General features: G+C 28.5%; 1 protein-coding gene across 9 annotated transcripts in view; it reads right to left on the bottom strand.

Moving 5' to 3' along the window:
* LOC107452087 (neuropilin and tolloid-like protein 2) overlaps nucleotides 1–20573 on the bottom strand; it is a 42594-nt gene extending 22021 nt beyond the window's left edge. For 2 of the 9 annotated variants that reach the window (XM_071179822.1, XM_071179827.1), the window contains exons 1-5: nucleotides 20434–20573; nucleotides 14443–14520; nucleotides 12881–12926; nucleotides 10701–10781; nucleotides 9661–9874 (exon numbers count right to left, since the gene is read on the bottom strand). In XM_071179822.1, coding sequence (XP_071035923.1) covers nucleotides 9661–9874; nucleotides 10701–10781; nucleotides 12881–12911 — 326 coding nt within the window. In that variant the 5' untranslated portion in view covers nucleotides 12912–12926; nucleotides 14443–14520; nucleotides 20434–20573. Of the gene's footprint in view, nucleotides 1–5918; nucleotides 6110–7381; nucleotides 7543–9660; nucleotides 9875–10700; nucleotides 10782–12880; nucleotides 12927–14442; nucleotides 14521–15315; nucleotides 16172–20433 lie in introns of those variants that run through there. The other 7 variants (XM_071179823.1, XM_071179828.1, XM_071179830.1 and 4 more) reach the window with 6 other exon arrangements.
* Between the last annotated feature and the right edge of the window lie 2316 nt (nucleotides 20574–22889).

Here is a 22889-nt window from a genome sequence, read left to right as displayed (position 1 = left end):
AAAAAAAAAAAAAAAAAAGGAATAAGATTCATAGTACAGTGCCATAGTGGAAACTGAATATAATTAATTCTTTTACATTACTGCATAGAGCACCATCTGTTGGATTTTAGAAATTATTATTACTAACATTGAGAAATATAACACCCCTCTCCCCCATGCCAAAAAGTAAGAAAACCACTAACCTCCCACCCATTCCTATGAAAGAAAAGTGCAACCCCTCTAGTTTCTGCTTTCACTTTGATTTTTACTGTAGGTAGTTTTTGATATTAGTTTTTGGGTAGTTTTTGATATAAACTCAAAAGAAAAATAATAACTTTGCATTAAACAAAGTTTACATTTTAAATCATTTTATGAAATTTTGAGTCAAATATGCCTTAGGAATCTTTTGTGTTCAAAATTCTTGACCTCTGAAACTCCTTTAAAGGATTTTTTTTTTCTTTCCCAGAATTTAACTTTAATGCACATTTGAAATTTTTTCCACCTATAATTTTCTTGGTTTGTTTTTCAAGATTTTAATGTCTTATGTAAGCATTGCTCCTGCTCCCTCTCTGTCAGTAAAAACTTGCAAATCAAAACCCCCTCATCCCTCTGTTCGGTGCTTAGGGTAATAGTTGAATGGCCCCTCAGGTAGTTTGGAAAGTAATTTCGTTTTATAGCAATTAAAATGAAAGATTTTTTTCTTATAGCTAATAAATATTTTATTATAACATTATATAATATGTATTTTAAATATTTTATTTAAAATATACATTGTCCATTCCAGTTCAATATGTTTAGCCATTTTTCTCACAGCAGCATGTTATCACTCCTGTAAAATGTTTGTTCCTCACTGGCAAAAAACTAAACGAAATGATTTTTGACTTCCTTTGCTTTGAGCTAGTTTTTTTTATACTTCACGATCTCTTGCATTATTGAAAACTCATTTCTTATCTCCAGTGATGATGCACTTAAAAAATGAATTATTTTATTCAAAAATTTCAAGACTTTAAAAAGCAAATCACACACGTGAATGCAACTGAATAAATTTCTTTCAGAAAGAATATGAGGACCTATAGGTCGGGTGTTGAGAACATTGAGAAAGACCCTAAACATTTCAAATGGTCTGAATTCAAACCAATTCAATAAATTTAATCTCTCACAGATCTCACGATTTGTTGTTCACGGTTTACATCTATGTTTTTATTGTGTCTTCATCAGTTTCAACTGGCCTTTCAGAAAGTGGTGCATATTCAACATCAAAATTGCTTGATCGAAATTTTTCTAATCAGTTTTGACACAGACCTATCAATATGTCTTCATGCACATGAATAGCATTTTTACCTTTTCAATAATTAAAAAGTAAAATGTAAATGCTGCTTTTCACTCTCCATATTTGAAAGGTCTCCAAAAAAAAAAAAAAACTACGGTATAGAATCAATCTACCTTACAAGCAAACTTTGCTGCATCAGCTGTCAAAATATGTGGCTTAAGTGCGAAGCGGGCAGTGAAAAAATACAATTAAATCCTCTGTTAGGAAAAAACGAAATTACTTTTCGAACAACCCAATATATACTATGAAAATAATATACACTACAGCTTTGGAATGATGCTATAATCCTAAGAAAAGAGTTTGATAATAGAATAGCCTAGCTGTAAAACCTAATTGAAGTTTCTTGATCAGTTACAATATGAGTATATTCCTTTTCAATTTTAACTGTTTAAAATCTTATTTTATTGGAAAAAAAAAGCTTACTAACATGATAGAAAATAAATTCTGTTATATTTTCTTTAATCCACATTAAAAAAATTAACGTTTTAAAAAATTGATGCTTTATAAATGTTCCAATAAAATGTTTTATTACTTGATAAAAGAAATTAAGTCGAATATCGATTTTAATAAAGTTAATTGTACGCATTATGATCGAAGTAAGTTTTAGATAACTGAATTGGAAGATTAACATGCATGAATATAAGATGCATGGATGCTAACCCATAGCAATATATTTTTGTAGTCTACATTCATGCAAAGTTTCTTTTTCTATTGCATTATTACAACAAATAACTATTTTCACATAAAACAGTGATAGTTTTCTGCAGTAATACATAATTAAAAGTATTACATAATATAAAAGTAACACATAAATTGAAATTCTATTTTCTTTCAGCCAATTAATTTTGAAATAGTTGTTTAAAAGATTTAAAACTTCAGAAAAAGTTCATTCAGTTTTATTAAAAAATAAAAAAAATTTAAACTAGTACAAATACAACAAAGGTTTGCTTCCTAATTGTAAGTTAGGTACTTAAAAATAGAAGATGGTTCACTAACTGAAATATATATATATATATATATAATATGAATTTAACAAATCTTTTAATACTATTTCTTTGTTAAATTTGCTTTCTTAATTGATTATTCCAAACAAGACTTTTTCATGTAATTAGTAAACCACATCCTGTTTTAAAAATAGATAAAAAGATGCAGACCTTCACTAATATAAGTTTTCCCTCAAAGAAGAGGGATATCCTGAAAAATTTAGCAACCTAATTTGTCAACCTATTATAATTTGGCACATGAGTTTATTCTTTTTTAGCATGTGACTTAAATGATGGAGAAAACTTTTCTCTAACATAAAAAGCGCATCGATTTTAGTGTGAATTTGATGCTCACCTAATCTTCAAATATGACTAAATAAAATCTTTGAACTTTCACCCGTAACTAGAGCTTGCATTTTATCCCAATTTGTCCATACTGTTTTACTACATATACTTAATATTTATCAGTAAATGAGGGGTTAGTGAAAAAATTTGAGAAATCAGACTTACAAAATTTTGGAGCAAGTATTAAAATTCTTTGAAATTAAGCCCATAGTAGTTTGCATTTCTTAATATACATCACTGAGAAAATTAACACATCATAATTTTACATATTTTGTCTAAATTCTAATTTTGCTTTTGATTAAAAAAATTATTCAACAGTTTGATAATTTTCGATGAAAGAAGATAATATACGACTGTAAACATAATTTTAATCAGAAATAAGAGTCACATACCTGTAAATGGCTTTGATGCTTTTACATCTGAACCTACAATTACACAAAAAATTGAATTTCAATAAACAAGATTTTAAATAAACAAGAATGAAATATGAGTACAATAATAAATTTAATAAATGAGATTTATTTAAAATATGGGCATTGTGTATCACTTGTTTAAAAATATGAATAATTTTCAATATTTTCTGGTTATTTAACCAATAATTAGCTTAAATAACCTAGAGGGGAAAAATAATTGAATGAACACACAGGATTCTAATTTAGGTTTACTTATTAAGTTGGCAATGAGTAACCTGCAATAAATAACACAAATGAAGTTTTAAAATCTGATTATCGATTAGAAAGTTATCAATATTGCACTTAAAAGGTTATTTAAAGATAATTTAAACAATTCTGATTATAAATACTAGCCTGGCTTATCTTTGATGCGCATCTAACGACAAAACCTATTGCACTACCAAATATTAACTAAGGCTTTATTTTGAGATACAAAACTGGAGATATAGAAATTAAAGAAGACCAGCTTCATGCCACCACTGGGAATAGAACCCTAGTTTAACACAATGATAGATCAGTGCCTTAACCATGTGCTATCACGACTAAATTTTTATAATATTTAACTCAATTTTTTGATGCATAAAAAACAAATATAGAATTAATATTTTCTTTTTGGAAATTAGGTAATAAATTATTTATAATGTAATTATACAGATTTACATTAAAATGTGTATTTATGCTTCTTAAAATAATCTATATAAATATTTAATGACTTTTAGTAACATTCAATGCCAGATAATTCATAAATTCAAGATAATTTAATTTAAAAAAAACCTGATTTAAACACTAATTGTTTTTTTTAATAATAACAAAATATCTTAACTTTTATAAATGTTTTTTTTTTTTACTTAGCTCGATTTTGCAAGAGGAAACACTCATTGTGAGTTATAACAAAGGTTAATCTTTTTATACTTAATTTACAATAACAGTAAAATATCAAGAAAAAGCAAAGCAACTTTTCGTGTTTATTCAAAAAATGTCCTTAATAAAAAAAAAAGTGCTTTCACCCAAAGAATATCAAGATGCACAAAACACAAGCAGACAAAAAAGATTTATAAAAAAACTTGCTAACTTACTTTTAATAAAATACGCCACTGCTCTGAAACCAGAATTTCCAGGCTGTAAGTTTGCTTCAAATTTCAAGGTTAATTCATTTTGCTGAGAAACAAAAACAGGAGGACGAAATACACCACCATAAATTCGATCTGGTATTGTATGATTGTGACCAATTACCTAAAACAAAACGAGTGGTTACAGCAGTGAAAATTTTGGGTTTAAAGAGAAGATATATTTAAGATTATGGGAAAGAAAGCAAAACTATCATTAGTGCAAAACGTTTAAATGACAGATTACTCCAAACAAAAATTAGTATTGTTCCAAGAGGAATTTAAGAAGAGTTACAGCCATTAATAGATCTTGGTGTGCAAATCAAAACGGCAGCAAAAGACCCATTTTGGCAAAAATATAAAAGCTTACGTTTGAACCCTTTCAAAAATTTCAACACTGATATTTTTGAAATCAGCATCAAAAATATATAATTGTACCAATTTTTATCAAAATCAGAGATAGAGGGTGCTATTTCTAGAAAATTCTGAATCACTTTATGTGAAATGATAAGCTAAAAAAAAACTCATCCCCTAAAGTAATTAACTACAATTTGTTTTAAATATTTTAATCTCTTAATTTTTCATGCTCCTAAATATATTTATATATTGAATATAATACATATTTAAGTGATTGATGTAAACCATTAATATTTTTACACTAACATAAGAATAAATATGAAATAGTTTTATTTGCTATAATTACTGCAAAAATAATTTCCAACAAATTAAAAACCTAGACAGAATTAATTAAACCATAACAGAATTAATTAAAAAGGAAATGAACAGGAGTTAGTAAAGATATGAGAGAGACACTTATATAGCATTCACTCTTCAAATCTTCAGGGACCTTCCCTTTTGGAGTTTCTAAAGAACTTTACTAAAGCAAAGAGAAACTTTGAAAAATAGGCAGTGATGTAATAGTGGAAGATCTTTATAATTGTTCTATTTTATTAACAAACAGTTTGAAGAAGCAAAAGAAAAATAATTGCAGTAATTGAAAGAAAAAAAATCAAATAGCTAATTTATTAAAAAATTTTCATTCTTAAATCAAAGATGTAAATTGGGGCAGAACATTAAATAGGATAACATGTTGTTGTCAATTTTGAGCTGCGTTGGTACTGGCATTCGAGTATCCCGAGCCAATTTTCATTTTGCTATCTTACTCCTCATTTATAAACTTTGATTAATCAAATATTGTTTTATGGTCAATTCTAACCATATTTTGGAATATCATGATTCATTCAGAATCATTTAATTAACTGTTTTTGTTTTGTTATTTTTGTTTTCTATAAAAACTGTTGTTATTCTTAATTAGCTATTTCCTTCAGTTACTGATTATTACCTATGGATAATTACTTATTAAGGTAGTTTCAACCCTCCATATTTTAAACAGGAAAAAAAAATTAATTTATATTTAACCGGAAAACTTATTGAAAATATGAAAGATAAAAACAAATATAAGTAAGAAAATGAAAAATGGTTATTCATGTAGATAAAATTTGGTTATTCATACAGGTTATGGTTATTCATACAGATAAAATTTTGAATTAATTGATTATTCTCAACGTAGTAAGAAAATGAAAAATGGTTATTCATACAGATAAAATTTGGTTATTCATACAGGTTATGGTTACTCATACAGATAAAATTTTGAATTAATTGATTATTCTCAAAATAAGCTAAACTAAGTCACAACATATGTTGAATTATATGCAAAACTTACCTCAATATATGAAGAAAAAGAAATTTGAAAATCCAAAAACAATAACATTGCACGACCATCTGGGTCATCCGTATGAAATGTGTATTCAGATTGATAGTCTGCAGAATATGAATTAGGAAAATATGGAGTTTCTATGAAATGTCCTGAGTGGAATGGTTCATTAGGCAGACCTGTAATAATGTAATTATTTCCTGTAAAAAAATATAAAATTTAAAATATAAATGATCAAAACAATTATAAAACTTACTAGCATTCATAAAAATCTATAAATGAAAAATCTATATAATAACATAGTTTATGGAAAATTTTTTTTTTACCATTTTGTATTTTTCAAACATTAGATTAAAGAGGGAAAAAATATTTTTGTTAAATATTTATTAAGAAAAAGGATGTGTCTCTTGAGGTTCAATAAAACATTCGTATTTCTTAATATTTTTAATTGTAGATGGAATAAGCAATTTCGGTAAAATCTTGTTGTTTTCTCGAATAACAAACTATTTTTCTGTTAGTTTATATTAGTCAATGAGCAAACACTGTTACAAGTTAATAGCTCCACTGTAAAAAAGTTAAATTCCATTTTAAATTGTAACCAAATTTGCATCACAAGAATTCTGCACCGAAAAACTTATTTAGATTATAAAATTATTATAAATATACTTGGTATAGAATGGTTGTTACCCTTAATCAAAAATTGAGTCAACGTAAAAACTTATTGTTTTATCATTTTTGTATCATTTGTGGTCATTAATGTAGTAAATTAATCTCTTAAGGGTTATGCATGGATATGCCACAAGTTTTATGCTAATTCAATAAGAAAAGTATAAATTTTTAGTGCTGATATCTTATGAAAATTTAAACTAGATTTGATAAACCTAACTAAAAATATTTTAATGTGTTTAACGATTTCAAAAAAGATGGTTTCAATGTTTTTATTGAATCTCAAAAATGTGTTAAGCTATTATATAATTAAAGAAAATATTTTGATAAAGAAAAAAACAAACACAGTAAATAAAGGAGTGCATAATAATTGAACATGAAAACCTTTTTCTTCATTTGTTGCAATTTTTATGATTAACATACAAAGATCTTTGCAAAAATTAATTTATTCCCATGGTGTAACCTTTATTAGCAAACATGCAGTAATGTAGAGAGTCAGTTTTGTAGAAGTAAATATATTTCCCTAGCAAGTTACATTTACGCAAGCAAATATAAAAACATTCATAATTTTGCTGAAATATTTTTTGATTTTCAAACATGTTTTTTTAAGTTACAAGAAATCTTAAAATTCTTCATCTTAGTATTTTACTAATAAACTATTAGAAAATATTTAGCCCTAATCAGCAACATGATTAAAATGTATTCAAACCTCAATGCTGAATGACATGCATTTACAATCAATTCATGGCATGAATGCACTGTTAAAGCTTAATCATTAATATGGAGAGATCAAAATTATAGCTTACTTTTTACCGAGAATAATATTACAACTCCAAAGGCCATGGAATTCTCATGGTGAAAGTCTATGGCTAGGTAGTTGCTTCTTGATTCAAAATAGATGTTTTCTTTATTTTCTCCACAAAATTTTTCTGTATTACCTGGTTCAGCTATTTCAAAATAATTACACCTATATTTGAAAAATAAATTTATGTTTATCAAAATCTTATGAAATGTGAAAATCTTTTATAAATAGGAAGTTGAAATTTCTTACAGCAAAACGTCAAAAGATAATTAGAATATTGAATAGATTCCAGACTTTTAAAGCATATAATAAAATATCAACGTTTTAAATCAAAGTATTTCACATTAGAATGATGAAGTGTAGTAAAATCTGAGAGAGAATTCAGGTGGTGAGTAGATAAAGAATCTAAAAATCTTGAAAGTTCTGAGAACCAGTTCTTGAAATTTTTCATACTAGTAATAAAAAACATTAGAAATTCTTTGAAAAGTCAAATATTTTATGCAGTTAATGCATGCAAAAAAATATTATAATTAAAAGTGATTTTTATTTTGTGGTTAGGAAGTTGTGATTAATGTCTATTTTTTTTTAAATAGATTAATTTTGTGGTTTGCTCTGTTATCATAGGAACTTCTCCAAATACAGTAGGGAACCGATTATCCGGAACGATCGGGACCATCGCTATTCCGGATAACTGATTTTCCCGGTTTTCTGAATCGCTACAAAAAGCCGTTTTTTTAATGTTAAACCCAACTAAAAAAAATTTTTTTTTGGAAATAAACCCAACTAAAAAAATTTTTTTTGGAAATAATCTTAAAAAGAAGAAAAAACGATGGAGTAATACACTAATGATTATTTCCAAAATGATGGTAAGGTAAACATCTTTCAAAAAAGAACGAAAAATCCTAAAATCTTATGAGGAAAAAAAAATTTTTTTTTTTTAAATGGCGGGAAAATTTATTGAATTTCGTTCCGGTTTTTTGGTTTTCCGGTTTTCTGATTTCCGGATAACGGGTTCTGCACTGTACTAGACTTTTGAGTTGGCAGATGCTATCGTTACCTTCAGTGATGGGATTCAGCAGGTATACACATGCTACTTGTTTAAAGGGCGATATTTAAAAATATTTTATAAATATATATGTGACATTCCTTAAATGTTCAGTAACTTTAAATCCTAATTTAAGATTCATCCGTAAAAACAATAGAATGTAAATTATATTTCTCAGGAGCATATTAAAAATTATTAGTTTTTTATTCTTAAGCAATAGTTATACATGTACAGAAAAACCTCTCAGGAGCAACCACTCTCTGTTCTACAGTAAAATGGTCGTTCTTAGAGGTTACCTCCACTGATTTCAAAATTGCTTTCGAAGGTACATGATTTTTCACGAACACTTTTCATTTAAGTCAGAGTCAATTTCTTGGTCGGAAGTGCCACTTCCTTTGGCATCACGAAAAGACAGATCTATGAATAAAATTTAGCGTCTAAAAAAATTATAACTGATAGATGTAATTATGAATGATAAAGCTATTTTAAATAAATAAACAATTATGTTTTTTGTTTAAGTTGGCATTTAATTTTGTATCATAAAAATTAGTTAGCATTAAAAGATAAGAGGTTTGAGATACTTATTTTTCTAAAATAATTTTTGTTTTTCTAATTTAACTTTCAACCCTAAAAGTAAATCATTGATTGCTTCATCTATACTGCACTCCGACTGCAATATGAGGTTGTATCATCACAAAGATCTCTCGAGCCTCATACAAATATTTTGAATACATTTTAATCTACTTATTTGCTTTGTTAAATTTTTTGTTTTGATATTTTTTTGTGTTTCCACATTTGACCGTTTCCAAATTTGGTGCAGATGTTTGTCCAGTAGACGGGAAAGGTTTTAATGGTCTCCCCTAAAGGCTTTCTTCAACACAAAATCTACGGAAAAAAATTCTGGGCCTTCCAGAAGTGTCGTTACATAGAGGTTGTCTTTCCTGGAGGTTTCACTGCATTTTCAAACTAAATTATTTCCAAAAAACAAAAAAAAAAAAGGATGAATTATGATTACAATCCTATCACTAAGTCCATTCTATATTTTTAACATAGCACTTTAGTTGTTAATAATTTAAGTATAACAGTTTAAATGACAGAAATAGGTTTAATTTTTTAAACTAATTTTTAATAATGTTACATGAACAATTTTAATTAAAAGAAAACTAGCATTCAAATAAAAAAATACAGATATTCCTTTTTTGAAATTTAGTTTGAAAAGATAGGAAGAAAAAACTTACTGGCATTTCTCAGAGCATGATGGTATTGACATGTTTGACATATGGAGAGCAAAGTGGTAAGCGCCATTTATAGTTTTGAGTTCTATTCGGCATTTGCGCTTAGATTTTCGATACCACTTGTCTATTTCTTTGGCAGTTGTGTTGTAAGTCAGTCTTAATTCTTGTGGTTCATCAGGTTTAATAATGTAGATATACCTGTTACTGGAGCACAATTCTATAAAAGAACAAATTTACAATTTATAAATTTAGATTTCAAACATTTTGTACAAACAAATTTTTAACAACCCAATATATTAATGAGGCATGATTGATATTCAAAGTGATGAGTGGAAGAAAAAAGATGTTAACATTTTAAAATATGAAATTATACATAACAAAACAATCAAGTTTTTGCTGCATATAATTTGGATATGCAAATTGGTCATGTTTCAGACCAGTAGTTGGAAAAGCACATTAAACTTATTAATCAGTGCCCCCATCATTTAAACTATTTATTTGAAAAGGTATAAAACATAACAAAACAGAAAAGAAAACCATTTTGCCCCAGATCCTTTATAATTAGACATAGTTTTTCTTAGGCAAGGGTCAAAATACAAACAGAGGTTACTAAAAGTTTAATGCTATAGAAAAACAAAATTACAATTTATAAATTTAGATTCTAAACATTTTGTACATACAAATTTTTTACAACCAAATACATTAATGAAACATGAGTGATATTTAAAGGGATAAGAAAAAAAGGATCTAACATTTAAAAAAATATAAAACTATACATAACAAAACAATAAAGTTTTTACTGTGCATAATTTGGTGATAAAAATTTGTCATGTTTTACACCGGTGATCAAAAAAGCACAATGAACTCATTAGTGCCATCATTTAATTTAAACAAAACAGAAAAAAACCTTCTTGGAGAAGTTTATAACTAAATATAGAGTTGTATTTCTTAGGCAAAGGGTTAAAACAGAAAATTTCAGAAACAAGAATCTTCTTAACCAAATTTTAGATTTATACATTTCAGAAAATACTTTTGAGAATTACCTTGAATACTTGAATAAGATGATAAGTATGAACAATTGATCACTGTAATTATTGATATCAGCAGTAATACTAATAAAAATCCTAAAGGAATAAAATTCAAAATTCATTATTAGATACAAAGAAAACAAGCATAGATGTGAAAGGTAAAAAACAGACAAAATTTTTCAAAATCAAAATAAATCTCTATCTAAAATAAATGTATTTCGAAAGCATAAACTAGAAATTAAATTTTTTACAAATAATATTTTGATATAATTTCTTTCAATCACTAAACAAAATTGCGTGGAATCTGGTTAGATGTAACTATTAAAAGTTAACACAATAGTTTCAGAAAAGTGACTGGATTATGTTTATAGTTCAAATAGCATATATACTGCTAAATGAGATTTTAGTGCACTAAACTCAATGTTTTTTTTTCTTTTTTAAAAAAAATATTTACTATAATACATACTTAAGATAACAAAATCAAACCTTGCTCGAAAGTGTCTGGTGCATAAACAAAAATTAGGAAGAAGTAAGGTGAAATGGGTGCTTTGTAGTCATAGAATTTATTTGAAAAAGTTAATATTTTTACACCTAAACATTTTCTTACACATAGCTTCACAGATAGGAAGAAAAAAGACTACATTTTTTTTATCGATCTATAACTATTTCACTAAAAAAAAGGATTATTTAAAAAAAAAAGGAGTATGTTGACGTTTTCATATAATAAAAATATAAGTTTTCATATTGTCTTTAACATTAGAAAACATTTTATAAAACAAATCATCACATCAATTATTTAAATAGGATTTTATTTTCCGTTGCAATGCCCAAAGTCATATACACCCTACTTTGTGGTTATGACTAAAAACAAATAGATCAAGGGCCTGTCTAGGTTTTTCTGAAAGGTACCTAATTTGTGAAAATTTTGACATAATTTGTGAAAAATTAAAAATTATATAAAAAAATCAATACAAAAACACGGTAAAATAAAGATTTATTGTTTCTGGGATACAAAAATAAAATTTAAAAAAAAAAGTATTTTATGAACCGTTTTTCCTTAAGTTGAATTTGTGAAACTGCCATTTTACCTAAAATTGAATTTTTGAAGGTACCGCTAAACGGTAGTAAATTCGGCCTAGACAGACCCCTGTAGATGTGTTTGAAATCAAAGGTTAACGTTTCCTTATTAAAATATGTTTCCATGTATGAAGGAGTAAATAAAAGATTCATAAAAAAATTCTAAGGGAGAGAACTATAGATGATATTGGAGAAAAAAAAATGTTTTCATTGCAGTATATAATACTAATTACCATAAAATCAGTGACATTTAATTGAAGAGCAAAACAAAAATAATATTAAGTGGGTACTTCATTAAAAATTGTTTGCCTTGTATCCTTTAGATGTTGAACCAAAGAATTGTGTCAAGTTCGCTACGGGGTAAAGGGAGGAAATACAAGTTTTCGAACAGTTTGTTGCTACCGAATAGGAAAAAAAATGTTGTTGTTGACGTAGGCCATTTAGGCAATGGGGTGCGATTGCTCTTGTTTTCCAGTTGCACCATTTATGGCAAAGAATTAGATTTCAGTCACACACATGTCACATCCGTTTATATGGCGGACCTATTCATTCATCCACAGATCACGATTTTGACTCAAACTAGATCAATCTACAATCCAGTACCCCAAGAGGTATAATTTGTTATCGGAGCAGAGAGGACTTTGTAACCAGAGATTTAACGCGCACCAGTCATAATTTACTACACGGGGAGTCTTCGGCCGGCTGGATTCGAACTCACGTTCTTATGAACGAGAGTACAGCACCCTACCAACTGGGCTATTCTGTTCCTAATTATATCTTATTATTTCATCTTATGGATAGTTGAACTTAGTAACTAAAATTAACTTCACTTACACTTTCTTCCATTTCTTTTTAACCATGCTACCAATTTTAAGTAATCTTATTAAGTCCAAGGAACATTTTTAATCTAATTTCATGAACTTAATAATAAATACTTTGATTTAACTTAAAAAATTAGACATCTTTGATGTGGTTACATAATATATTTAATATAAATACATTAAAAAAGTAAACTTTTTTAATTTGAAAAGTAATATTGAATTGATACAGCTAACAGCTGAAATTTAAAAAAGCAAATTGGGAAACATTTGGAAGCTCAGAGCATTTCTAATACACACCTTCATTATGTACAATCTTGCATTTCATCATACGGATAAGGAACTTCTGAAAAAACATTTTGTTAAAATTAATTGAATATATTGTAAAATAAACTTATTTAAATAAAATAAATCATTGCTATTGCTCAATATTCATAGCCATTCATAGTCTTGATTTAAGAGATACACTGTTCTTGATTTATTTTTTATTTACTGACGATATATGTTACAATTCATGTCCACAAAATTTTAAAATCACACATCATGAATGTGATTTATATATTGTACTTTGTGTTATTATCCAACTTTGGAAGTTGAATGAAATCAATAGCATAGTGTATCGTAAAAGAGTCGTATATNTCGCATTAATAAATATTTATTAAGTATGAAATTTAGTTTTATTTAGTGTACTACTTATTTAGTGTAATAAAAGTTTACTAAACAAGGAGATTTGGCTCCCAATTTTTTTAAAAATTGTTGTAATGTTCATATTTGGCTAAAAAGTTTGCCGACCACTGGCATAGTGTATCATAAAAGAGTCGTATATTTTAAATTAATAATTATTTTAACTACAAATGGAAAGTTATTTAGACATATCACAATTTTAATTTAATATTGCTTTCAAGAATTTCATAACGTCAGAATTTTAATTATCCTTTTGCTTAGGGATGGTACAACAAGCAGACTAGAATGACAGGCTTCATCATGCTAGCCGGAGTAAGCAACGGGTTATTTATGTATAATGGAGGATAGGGAATATTTCGTTAAAACATTTTCAATTTTAATAATATTCTTCAACACACCCATTATTTTATGGGATCACAAGTGCAATGATAATCAAGGACGTAAAGGAAAATTGCATGTGCTGTAAATAAGTTTATACATAATTTGATATCTACCTACATTAAAGGTTTTATTAATAATTGTTTTTAAATAAAAAATATTTTTTTTTTTAAAAAAAAGGTAATAACTTAGCTACAAAGAGTTAATTACTTTTAATAAATACTAAATACCTAGAATATATTTGTAATTATTAAATTTTTTTGTTGCTACTCATAAGATATAATTCTACTTTTATATTATGCCACAAAATATTTCAGAATGAAAGAACCAACAATAGCAAAAGGAAAAACACAAAGTAATGCATGAAATTACGCAGCACTACATAAAAATATATAGAAAAATACAAATGCATGAAAATGATTGAAGCAACTAATGAAAAAAACTATATAAACCAAGACTTTATAAAATCATTACTAACAGAGCATATTTTTACTATATATTTTGGGCATTATTGCATCAAAATTTATTCTACCTGTATGTCACATATATCTCTATATGTATGCAAAGATAACCAAAATTTACTAGTTTGTAATAGAATATAAATTTTTATTGTACACATTAGAGAAAAATTTAAAAAGAAATGTTTTGAAAACTAAAAAAAAACTTTGAACTAACAGGCTTATTTTAAGTTATAAATGCATCAAAAGATTTAAAAAAACAAATTAATTAGTAATTCGTTATAATCATACAAATTTTTAAAAAAAAACTTTTTTATGTAAAAAGAGCAAAAATTATCTTACCAATGTAATGAGTCATGAAGAGCTTCATTGAATAAACCAATGTAAGCTAAACGCTACTATTGTTTGGCAAAGAATTATCTGAAAAGTAAATGTTTGTTTTTCTTCTTAAAAAAACTTTTCAAATATGAAAGCATGATAAAGACTTTAAAACATATTAATAATTTAAAAAAAGTTTAATTTTTTAGAATTTTTTTTTAAAAAATGCTAATAAAATTTTTAAAATTATCTTGTTTTTAAATTAATTCGTATTTATTTTATAACTTTATTTCTGCTTTTATAGCTATTAATTTTTTTTTAATTAGTTGCACTTGCAGTTTTTTCAATCATATAATCAACAGCTCTAAGCTTATAGACCATGGATGTTCTTAGTGGGGAGAGAGGTGGTAGGTATCCCTCAAAATAAATCTCTAAAAGTCCCCCTTAAAATTTCAGACAAATAAAGAAAATTTTCATATTATTATAGTCTATTTAAATTCATCTTTGTGAAAAATAAGAAAGAGATAAAAATAATTAATCTTCTGCAGATAAAAGAAATTTTTTTTAAATGTGAAAATTAGAGAATAATTATGACTGCGTATTTTAATATCACCCTCTATAGAATTAGAAACCTGCAAAGCCTATGTGAAAGACCAAAAATTATAGCAATAACAAAAGCTACATAGCAAAACCTTCAAATTTTAAGCCAAATTCTCAATGTTGCCTAGGTGTATACCAATCTAAAATATTTCAGAGAATAATATTTAAAATTCTTCACCAAATATTAGAAAATTAATTTTTTTTAAATACAATATTTATTCAGATAATATGTCAATTTACAGCATGTTAACTAATGTAGGAAAACAACCAAAGAATTTATTTTAACTGCACTTTTACCTTGATTTTAAAAATCTAATTTCTGTCTTTATTCCAACATTACCAGAACAATCTTTGTATTATGAATAATTTTGTTATATAATTAATGATTTTGTTCACTGATCAAAATAGAACATATAATAAATTTATTTGGCAACAATTGACTACCTTATTCAGACTTGTTCAGGCCAGCTTGGCCAAATGGATTTTAAACTTGACTATCAGTTATACTCTTCTGCGATTTAGTTTCTCACGTTTCACTGCCCAACTAGGCAATTATTGTGGCGTAGATCACGATACGAAAATATCGAGACAGCATTTTTCACTGTAAGTGATAAAATAACAAAAATTTTGAACATTCAGCTAAGCCACGATTTGAATGTCCATTCAATTTAGATTCTCCAGCATAAAATCTGATAGCTCAATTCTTATATTGATAAGAATTTAGTTAAAATTTATTTTATTTTCTAGAATGTGTTTTATGATGAAACAAATGATCCTTTAAGACAAAATATAAAACAGAGACTCATTTAAACCGTCAATGTTTTGAGATAACATATTTTCTGGAACATTTTGGAGATTATGAGAAAAAAAATTTGTTAAAAACTATAATAATTTTTTCTTCCTCTTAATTCCGATATAGTTAGTAATGAGCAGAAGAAGTGACAAATTTAGAGTTAGCAAAGTATTGCTATGATTTGGGGAACTAATGGAACAATCCAAAGATGCGAAATATTTCATGGTTGATAAAGATAAATAAGCAGTTTTAAAAAAGAGTTTATTATCAAGAGAGAGGTTTCTTTAAATCATTTAAAGAAATAAAAAATCGGGGAAACAAAAGTTCGCTTTGAAAACACTCGCGCTATGTGATGATACTTGCTAAATTTCGAAACTTTTATTCTGTTAAGGAAATGTTAGCTTGTAGCTCTATAAGAAATTAGTAGAAATTAATACTATAAAGAAAAACTTAGCTTTTAGCTTTAATCGAAGATAATAAATAACGCTATTTGGTCTGGTTTAGGCGTTCAGGAGTAAAATAATATCGCTACGCGATGGGTCTATTAGGGACAGTACTTCCTTTAAGTCGCATTATTGCTGCATAATGGACTATTGGCGATAATCTAGAAAACACCCCTGAGGATGATTTGCAGACATCCTTCATCCATCACACTTTTGATCCTCTGCAGAGGGGGGTTTGGTTCCCCGCTTTGATAGCCCGATAGCCTGCGTGCGAAGTCGAGCAAGTTGAGTTAGAACAATTTAATGAGAACCGATGCCGTACACCCCCAGTCTCTTCGCTGGCTAATCCAACTGGTCATTCACTCTCACACTGACCGCAGCCAGTGATTCTGGACTTCGGTGTTCTATCTGGAACCAAGTTTACGATCAGTTTACTGAATGAAAAATTTGGTCTGGATTGCCTACCATTTCCTTTAATCTACCCTAGAAGTCCACAATGTTGAGATACCCGAGGACTTTTTGAAAATAACAGGAAGAGATAATTACTAAAAGCCCTAGCAAGAGACTTTACGGACCCATCTCCAGAAAATGTCACCAATTCTTGAAATTTTAAAGTATAAATTTTGCAAATTGATTGATATAAAAATAAATATAAAGTAGAGTCTAAGGTCTAGTCGACTTCAAACTGAAATACTTACATACACTGAAAAAAGAAAAAAAAAGAAAAAGAAAAAAAAAAGGTAGCATAAATGACTAAATAATAACAAAATGCATAACGTCAAAGAACTTCTTGAAGCTCTCACTGGAAAGTTAAAATTAATCCTTTGCCGGTCGCATGCCTATTTTCAGTCACCCTGTCGCTCATTTTCTCGAAAATTATTATTGCAGACTTTACACAGTTTTTAAAATCCCGAAAAGAGATTCAAATCAAATTAACCGAGTTCTTTCTAAAATAATATATTAAACCAACAAGTCTGCAACAACTGTGCTATCAGGAAGTCGCTACCATTTTTTGAGTTCGTAATTTTTTGTTTAGAGCTCTAGGTTGGATGCTTGAAATTTTTCAATTTGTTGACATTTTCAGGATAACAGAATCTCTTTGCAAATCACGTGTTTTTTATTTTTGGGAGAATTTTTTTTCTTTTCTTCGTATTTGGGGATTAAAATTGAAGGTCCTCTAGAATTCGAGAAAAATATCTATTTACTACTTTTTGTAAAATGAATGAGCTACGGCACTAACCATTATTTTATGTTCTACTACTGTCACGCTAACTAGTAAGACAAAAAATTGCGGTGCACTTTTGCATCAAAGATCATTCGAAATAAGGCTATTTTTCTTAGACTTTGACTGTCAAACTGCGTTTTTGATGCACCAAGACTAATAGGTTAGGTTCATATCTGTTTTTTATTAAACGAAGGACATAAGTAAGGGTATTTTATACTAGTATACTTAAACTTATTCCTGAAAATTGAAACAAAAATTCGGTAGCATGTTATCTTGATGCAGTCATTCTTGAGTTACTCGAATAAATGTGTGTATGCGTGCGAGGCGCAGAAATATACATAGGTTAAAAAAAATCTATTTTGGATCACTTTACAGTAGAAAAGCTTAATGAGGATCGATACCGCAAACTCTTGGTCCCTTCGCAGTTTAATGAAACGGTGAACCACTCCACTCACTTACGGCTGCCAGTGATGTCTTACTTTGTTAATCTACTGGGAATCGTGTTTTACGATCGTCTACTGTGGGAGCTAAAATATTGGAAATTTCCTTGTATAATTTAAGTATAATTAACAAGCAAGAGCATGTAAAAATGTTACTGTGACTTCTCAGCATTAAATTCTAAATTATGAAAAATGTTAAAAATTTGTAAATTCTTATTTTATATTATTAAAATGTGTTGTTGTTGTTCATTTACGTCGCACTAGAGCTGCACAATGGGCTATTGGCGACGGTCTGGGAAACATCCCTGAAGATAATCCGAAGACATGCCATCACAATTTTGATCCTCTGCAGAGGGGATGGCACCCCCGCTTCGGTAGCCCGACGACCTGCACGCGAAATTGAGCACTTTACGGTAGAACAGTTTAACGAGGACCAATACCGCACACCCTCGGTCCCTACGCAGGCTGATCCAAGTGGTCATCCACCCACACACTGACTGTAGCCAGTGATGCTTGACTTCGGTGATCTGCTGGGAACCGTGTCTTAACGATCAGTCCACTGCGGGACTTAAAATGTGTAATTAAGTAGATTTTGAAAAAAGGAAATATTTTTGTCACGTCTAAAAAGTGCCACTTACGAAATATGTGTGCGCATAAGGCGGAGTAGTTTTGGTGGTGATAGATTATGAAAATGATGGGGATAGGAAAATAAATTTATCGGAGAAAGATGCAGTTTATATTTTTTTGTATTAGGTCTGGTAAAAAGATATTTTCTATTGAAGTCTACTTTGAAAACATCGTAGATTTTAGTATTTTTGTTTTATTTTAGTTTTGTGTTCTTTAGTATAAGTCAGGAAAAGGTCAAAGAATTAATGGTAGAATAATAGATTATTAATAAAATGGTGATAAATTCTTTTTTTGCACGAATAGGTAACAATTGTAACTTGTATTGATATCAAGTACAGAACTGCAGTTGAAATTTGAGCACTCTAGATAATCGAAAGGTGAAGAGATTTCGTTTGAGGATAAATTCAACATAATAAATCGCGATATGAATTCAACTAGAAACGGTTAGGAAAAGACTAAAACCGGCACAGAGCACCAATAAAATTTTAGACAGCTCATACGGCAGTCGAAATTTTGTCCTTCAGAACAGAGCTCAAGCTAAAATTTGAGTAATCTCGCTAGTTGTAACGTGGTCAAAATCTCGATTAGAGACCAATTTCCTTAGGTTTTTTAATTTGTTTGTAGCCGTCTGAAAACAATTGAAACTCTTGTATTATGATATTAACAAAATCAGAGGATAACAGTTCAAATTCAGTGAAGATTTGAGCATTCTAGTTAGTCGGGATTTTGATTGAAGATAGCGTAATTTCATGAGCACAGAGAATCTAAATTCAGGGAACAATTAAAACTAATTCAGAAATGATTTGAAATTCGCATCCAGCCACCAAACTCCCTCGAAATATGTGTGCTCTAATTAGTCGGAAATTTGAATTTTCTATAGCAAAAATCCATCCACACAGACGCAAAAACGAATCTATAAAAACATCTACAGAAAAAATAGACTACAGAAAATTGAAAATGAGCCGAATAAATTATTGACCATTTTTGAGTATGTTTCAAACCTGGTTCATAGCTACCTTTAATTGCATTCTGAGTTTATAAATAGCTATTATTCGAATTTCATCAAATTTTTAAGAACATTATTTGCTTGTTTTGCAAAAGATTTGAAATATTATTTGCAATCCTTAAAATATAATTTCCATTTCAACGTATACAGATAATTTTACATATATCATTTACGCATTTAAATATAATCTATGTATAGCTGCATTGTACCAATTTATACTTGTACTATTTATTATATGCTTTGCATCATGAATGGTATTATTTAAAATTTTTATACTCAGCATTTCATAGCTATTGTAAATATGAAACTTAGTATATAAAAGTACAACTTTTATTAATATATAACTTTTATATATACCCATTATTTTAATGTTAAATAATATATGTTAATTGTTCCCAAACAAAGTAAATTTTCAACTAAAATCTTTCAGCAATGTTCTTACTATTCGAACTACTTATTTTTTAAATTTTAGGGACAATACTAATTTTATAAATTATATATATGAAGAACTATTACACCATAAGGAGCTTATAATTGTGTAACGATATTAAAGCAATTAAAAGTGAATTTGGAAACGTAACAATGAATGTCATAAAGCAAATTTGAGTTAACGCACTAAGACAATAAAATTAGAGTTGATACGCAAGTTGAAACACTTTATTAAAATTTTGAAAAATTATCGAAAAGTATTGTATGTTAAGATTTTGCATTATGGAGTGATAATAAAATAATTAAATAGTTTATAAGCAGATAACTAAGCCAATAAATTTTACTAAAGCATACTGAGCATGTGCTAAGTGACGACTAAGTTTGATACACAATTTGTAAAAGATAAACAGCAATTGCAAATTATAAGTAATTAATTACTTAAAAGAACTTACCCTGCTTCTAAATAAATAAAAAAAAACCTATATTTAAATAAAATTTGTCTTCTATACGCTTTATTAATATAATTAACCTCCTTCACGAAACAACAGACTTTCCGCCATTTGCAATCTTGGCAAAAACATCATTGCGCATGCGTAATAAGCAAGCGTGATCATAAACAGGTTTTATGACAGAGTTGATATAAAATATAATTCAATGAAAATATTATATGAACGTTATTTCCGTTTTAATAGGAAAAGAGACTTAATTCGTAATGCGTTTAATTCAAATTAGATATTGTAATTAGTTTTCCGTAAAAGATTGGTTAATTTAATGAATTTTCTAATTTGGTAAAACTCTATTATCTAAGTTTAAACATTCAATTTCAAAATGCATCATATTATTTCATAGAATGAAGGAAGTGCTAGAGCATGCGTGGTTGCGAGATTAGTCTTCAGAGCTACAACATAAAGGGACGGAGGTTCGTGTCCCAAAGTTATCAACTAACCCCAGTAACACGGGTACAAAACGTGTTTATTGTTGATACACATACATATCCAGGATTTTAGGTTCAATATCATTAAACTCTCTTGAAATTGAAGAACAGATAGAACAAATTAGAGAGCGGCAGCACGAAGTTACACTCAGGATTATGTCGGAATTCGAACTCGCTATCTCCTACCTTCTGAGCTTTCGACGGAAGAACAATGCCACTTAACCATCGTCGTTCCGTCATTATTCATTCTTCAGAGCTACAACATAAAAGGACGGAGGTTCGTGTTTATTATTGCTACACATACATATCCAGGATTTTAGGTTCAATATCATTAAACTCTATTAAAGTTGAAGAACAGATAGAATAAACTAGAGAGCGTCAGCACAAAGATACACTCAGGGTTATGACAAAATTCGAACTCGCTACCTTCTACCTTCTGAGCTTTCAACGGAAGGGCAATACCACTTAACCATTGTATTTCCGTCATTATTTATTCTTGAGTAAAATAATGAGGCTTCATTATGTATTCTCGAAAAACTGAATTGGAAATTTCTACAGTTAAATATGTCCAACTTCAATGAAGCGCTTGTGTGCTATTCTCATAAGAGTGTCATGATTCTTCCGTTACTTCGGGGAATAAACCTTATCAGGGTTCAACTACGAATAGTGAACTTTCAAAATCACTAACTTTCGCCACTCAAACCATAAATGATATAATCCATAAATGATAAATGACTGCTACTCTCTTTTTTTTTTTTATCATGTCATGCATATTGAATTAGTATAATATTTAATATTGAAAGACTTACTGCATGTTCAAGTTCTTAAAAAAAAAAAAAATTTTATTGCTATTTTAATAGCTGTTTTACTTAACTGGAGACGACATAGCCGTTTCGATTAGTACAAGAACAGGTCTCAACTGTAATATCAGCCAACGATTTCTGCATCTGGACTTACTTTGTTTGTGATCTAGGCTCCTCAATTGTTAAATAACTGTAGATTTTTAAAGTTGTCTTCTGGCGTGCAAATTAAAAGGCCCAGATTCAGACTTTTTCCTTAATGTTTTATGTAACGTTTCCAGATCAGTCTGAAAGAATACACCTTTTTTTATGGTATAAAATTTTTTTTTATCTTAAAATAATTTATATTGAAAGTTTTTGACCCTACCTAGTTTGAAGTAATTTTTGATTGAAATTGCGAGTAACATACACACACACGCACACACACACACAAAAAAAGATATAATAAACTTTGATGTGAGTTCTGAAATTTGTTTACAGTATTTTATGCAGAATTTTGTTCTTCGGAGATAGGGCCATCAATGTTATCAGGACAGAATTGTCCTTCCACACAATGCTCTGAAATAAACAGGTAGAGTGTTCTATTCATGGTGTTGGTGTATGATACAAACACCTGCAAGAACTACTTACAAACACTTGATTAATTTAAAGTCATGTAGCATAAATGATTCATTGGATCTGATATGACTCAAAGCGATAAGATAAAAAAATGGCTAAGCAATAGTTCACTATATGGACTCAACTAAGTGTTTGGCAAAAGGTACATACGTTCCCGAGTGTCCGATTTTTTTTTCTTTTTTTAGAAAATTGAATAGAGTAATTTTATGATTTTATTCATCCATTGATTAATCAGATCAATTAATTTTTAAGATTAGAAAGGTATATGAAGATTGAAAGAATCAAACTCATTGATTCAACTCTAACGATTTAATACTTTGACTTCTTCGTTAAACTATTCTATCGTAAAGTGCTCGACTTCACGTCGGGCTACCAAAGCTGTAGCGGGCAGAGGATTGTGTTGGCATGCCTTCAGATCATCCTCAGAAATGTTTCCCAGACCGCCACCAATGGCCGATTGTGCAACTCTAGTGTGACATAAAGTACCTGTCTACCTTTGACTTGTATATGTTTAATTTTTGATGTGATTTTCCTGATTGAATGGCATTAATTTGTA

This window comes from Parasteatoda tepidariorum, chromosome 4, assembly GCF_043381705.1.
Source record: "Parasteatoda tepidariorum isolate YZ-2023 chromosome 4, CAS_Ptep_4.0, whole genome shotgun sequence".
Lineage (NCBI taxonomy): Eukaryota > Metazoa > Arthropoda > Arachnida > Araneae > Theridiidae > Parasteatoda > Parasteatoda tepidariorum.
Note: the sequence above shows the minus strand (reverse complement) of the source record. Positions and strands in the feature narration are given on the sequence as shown.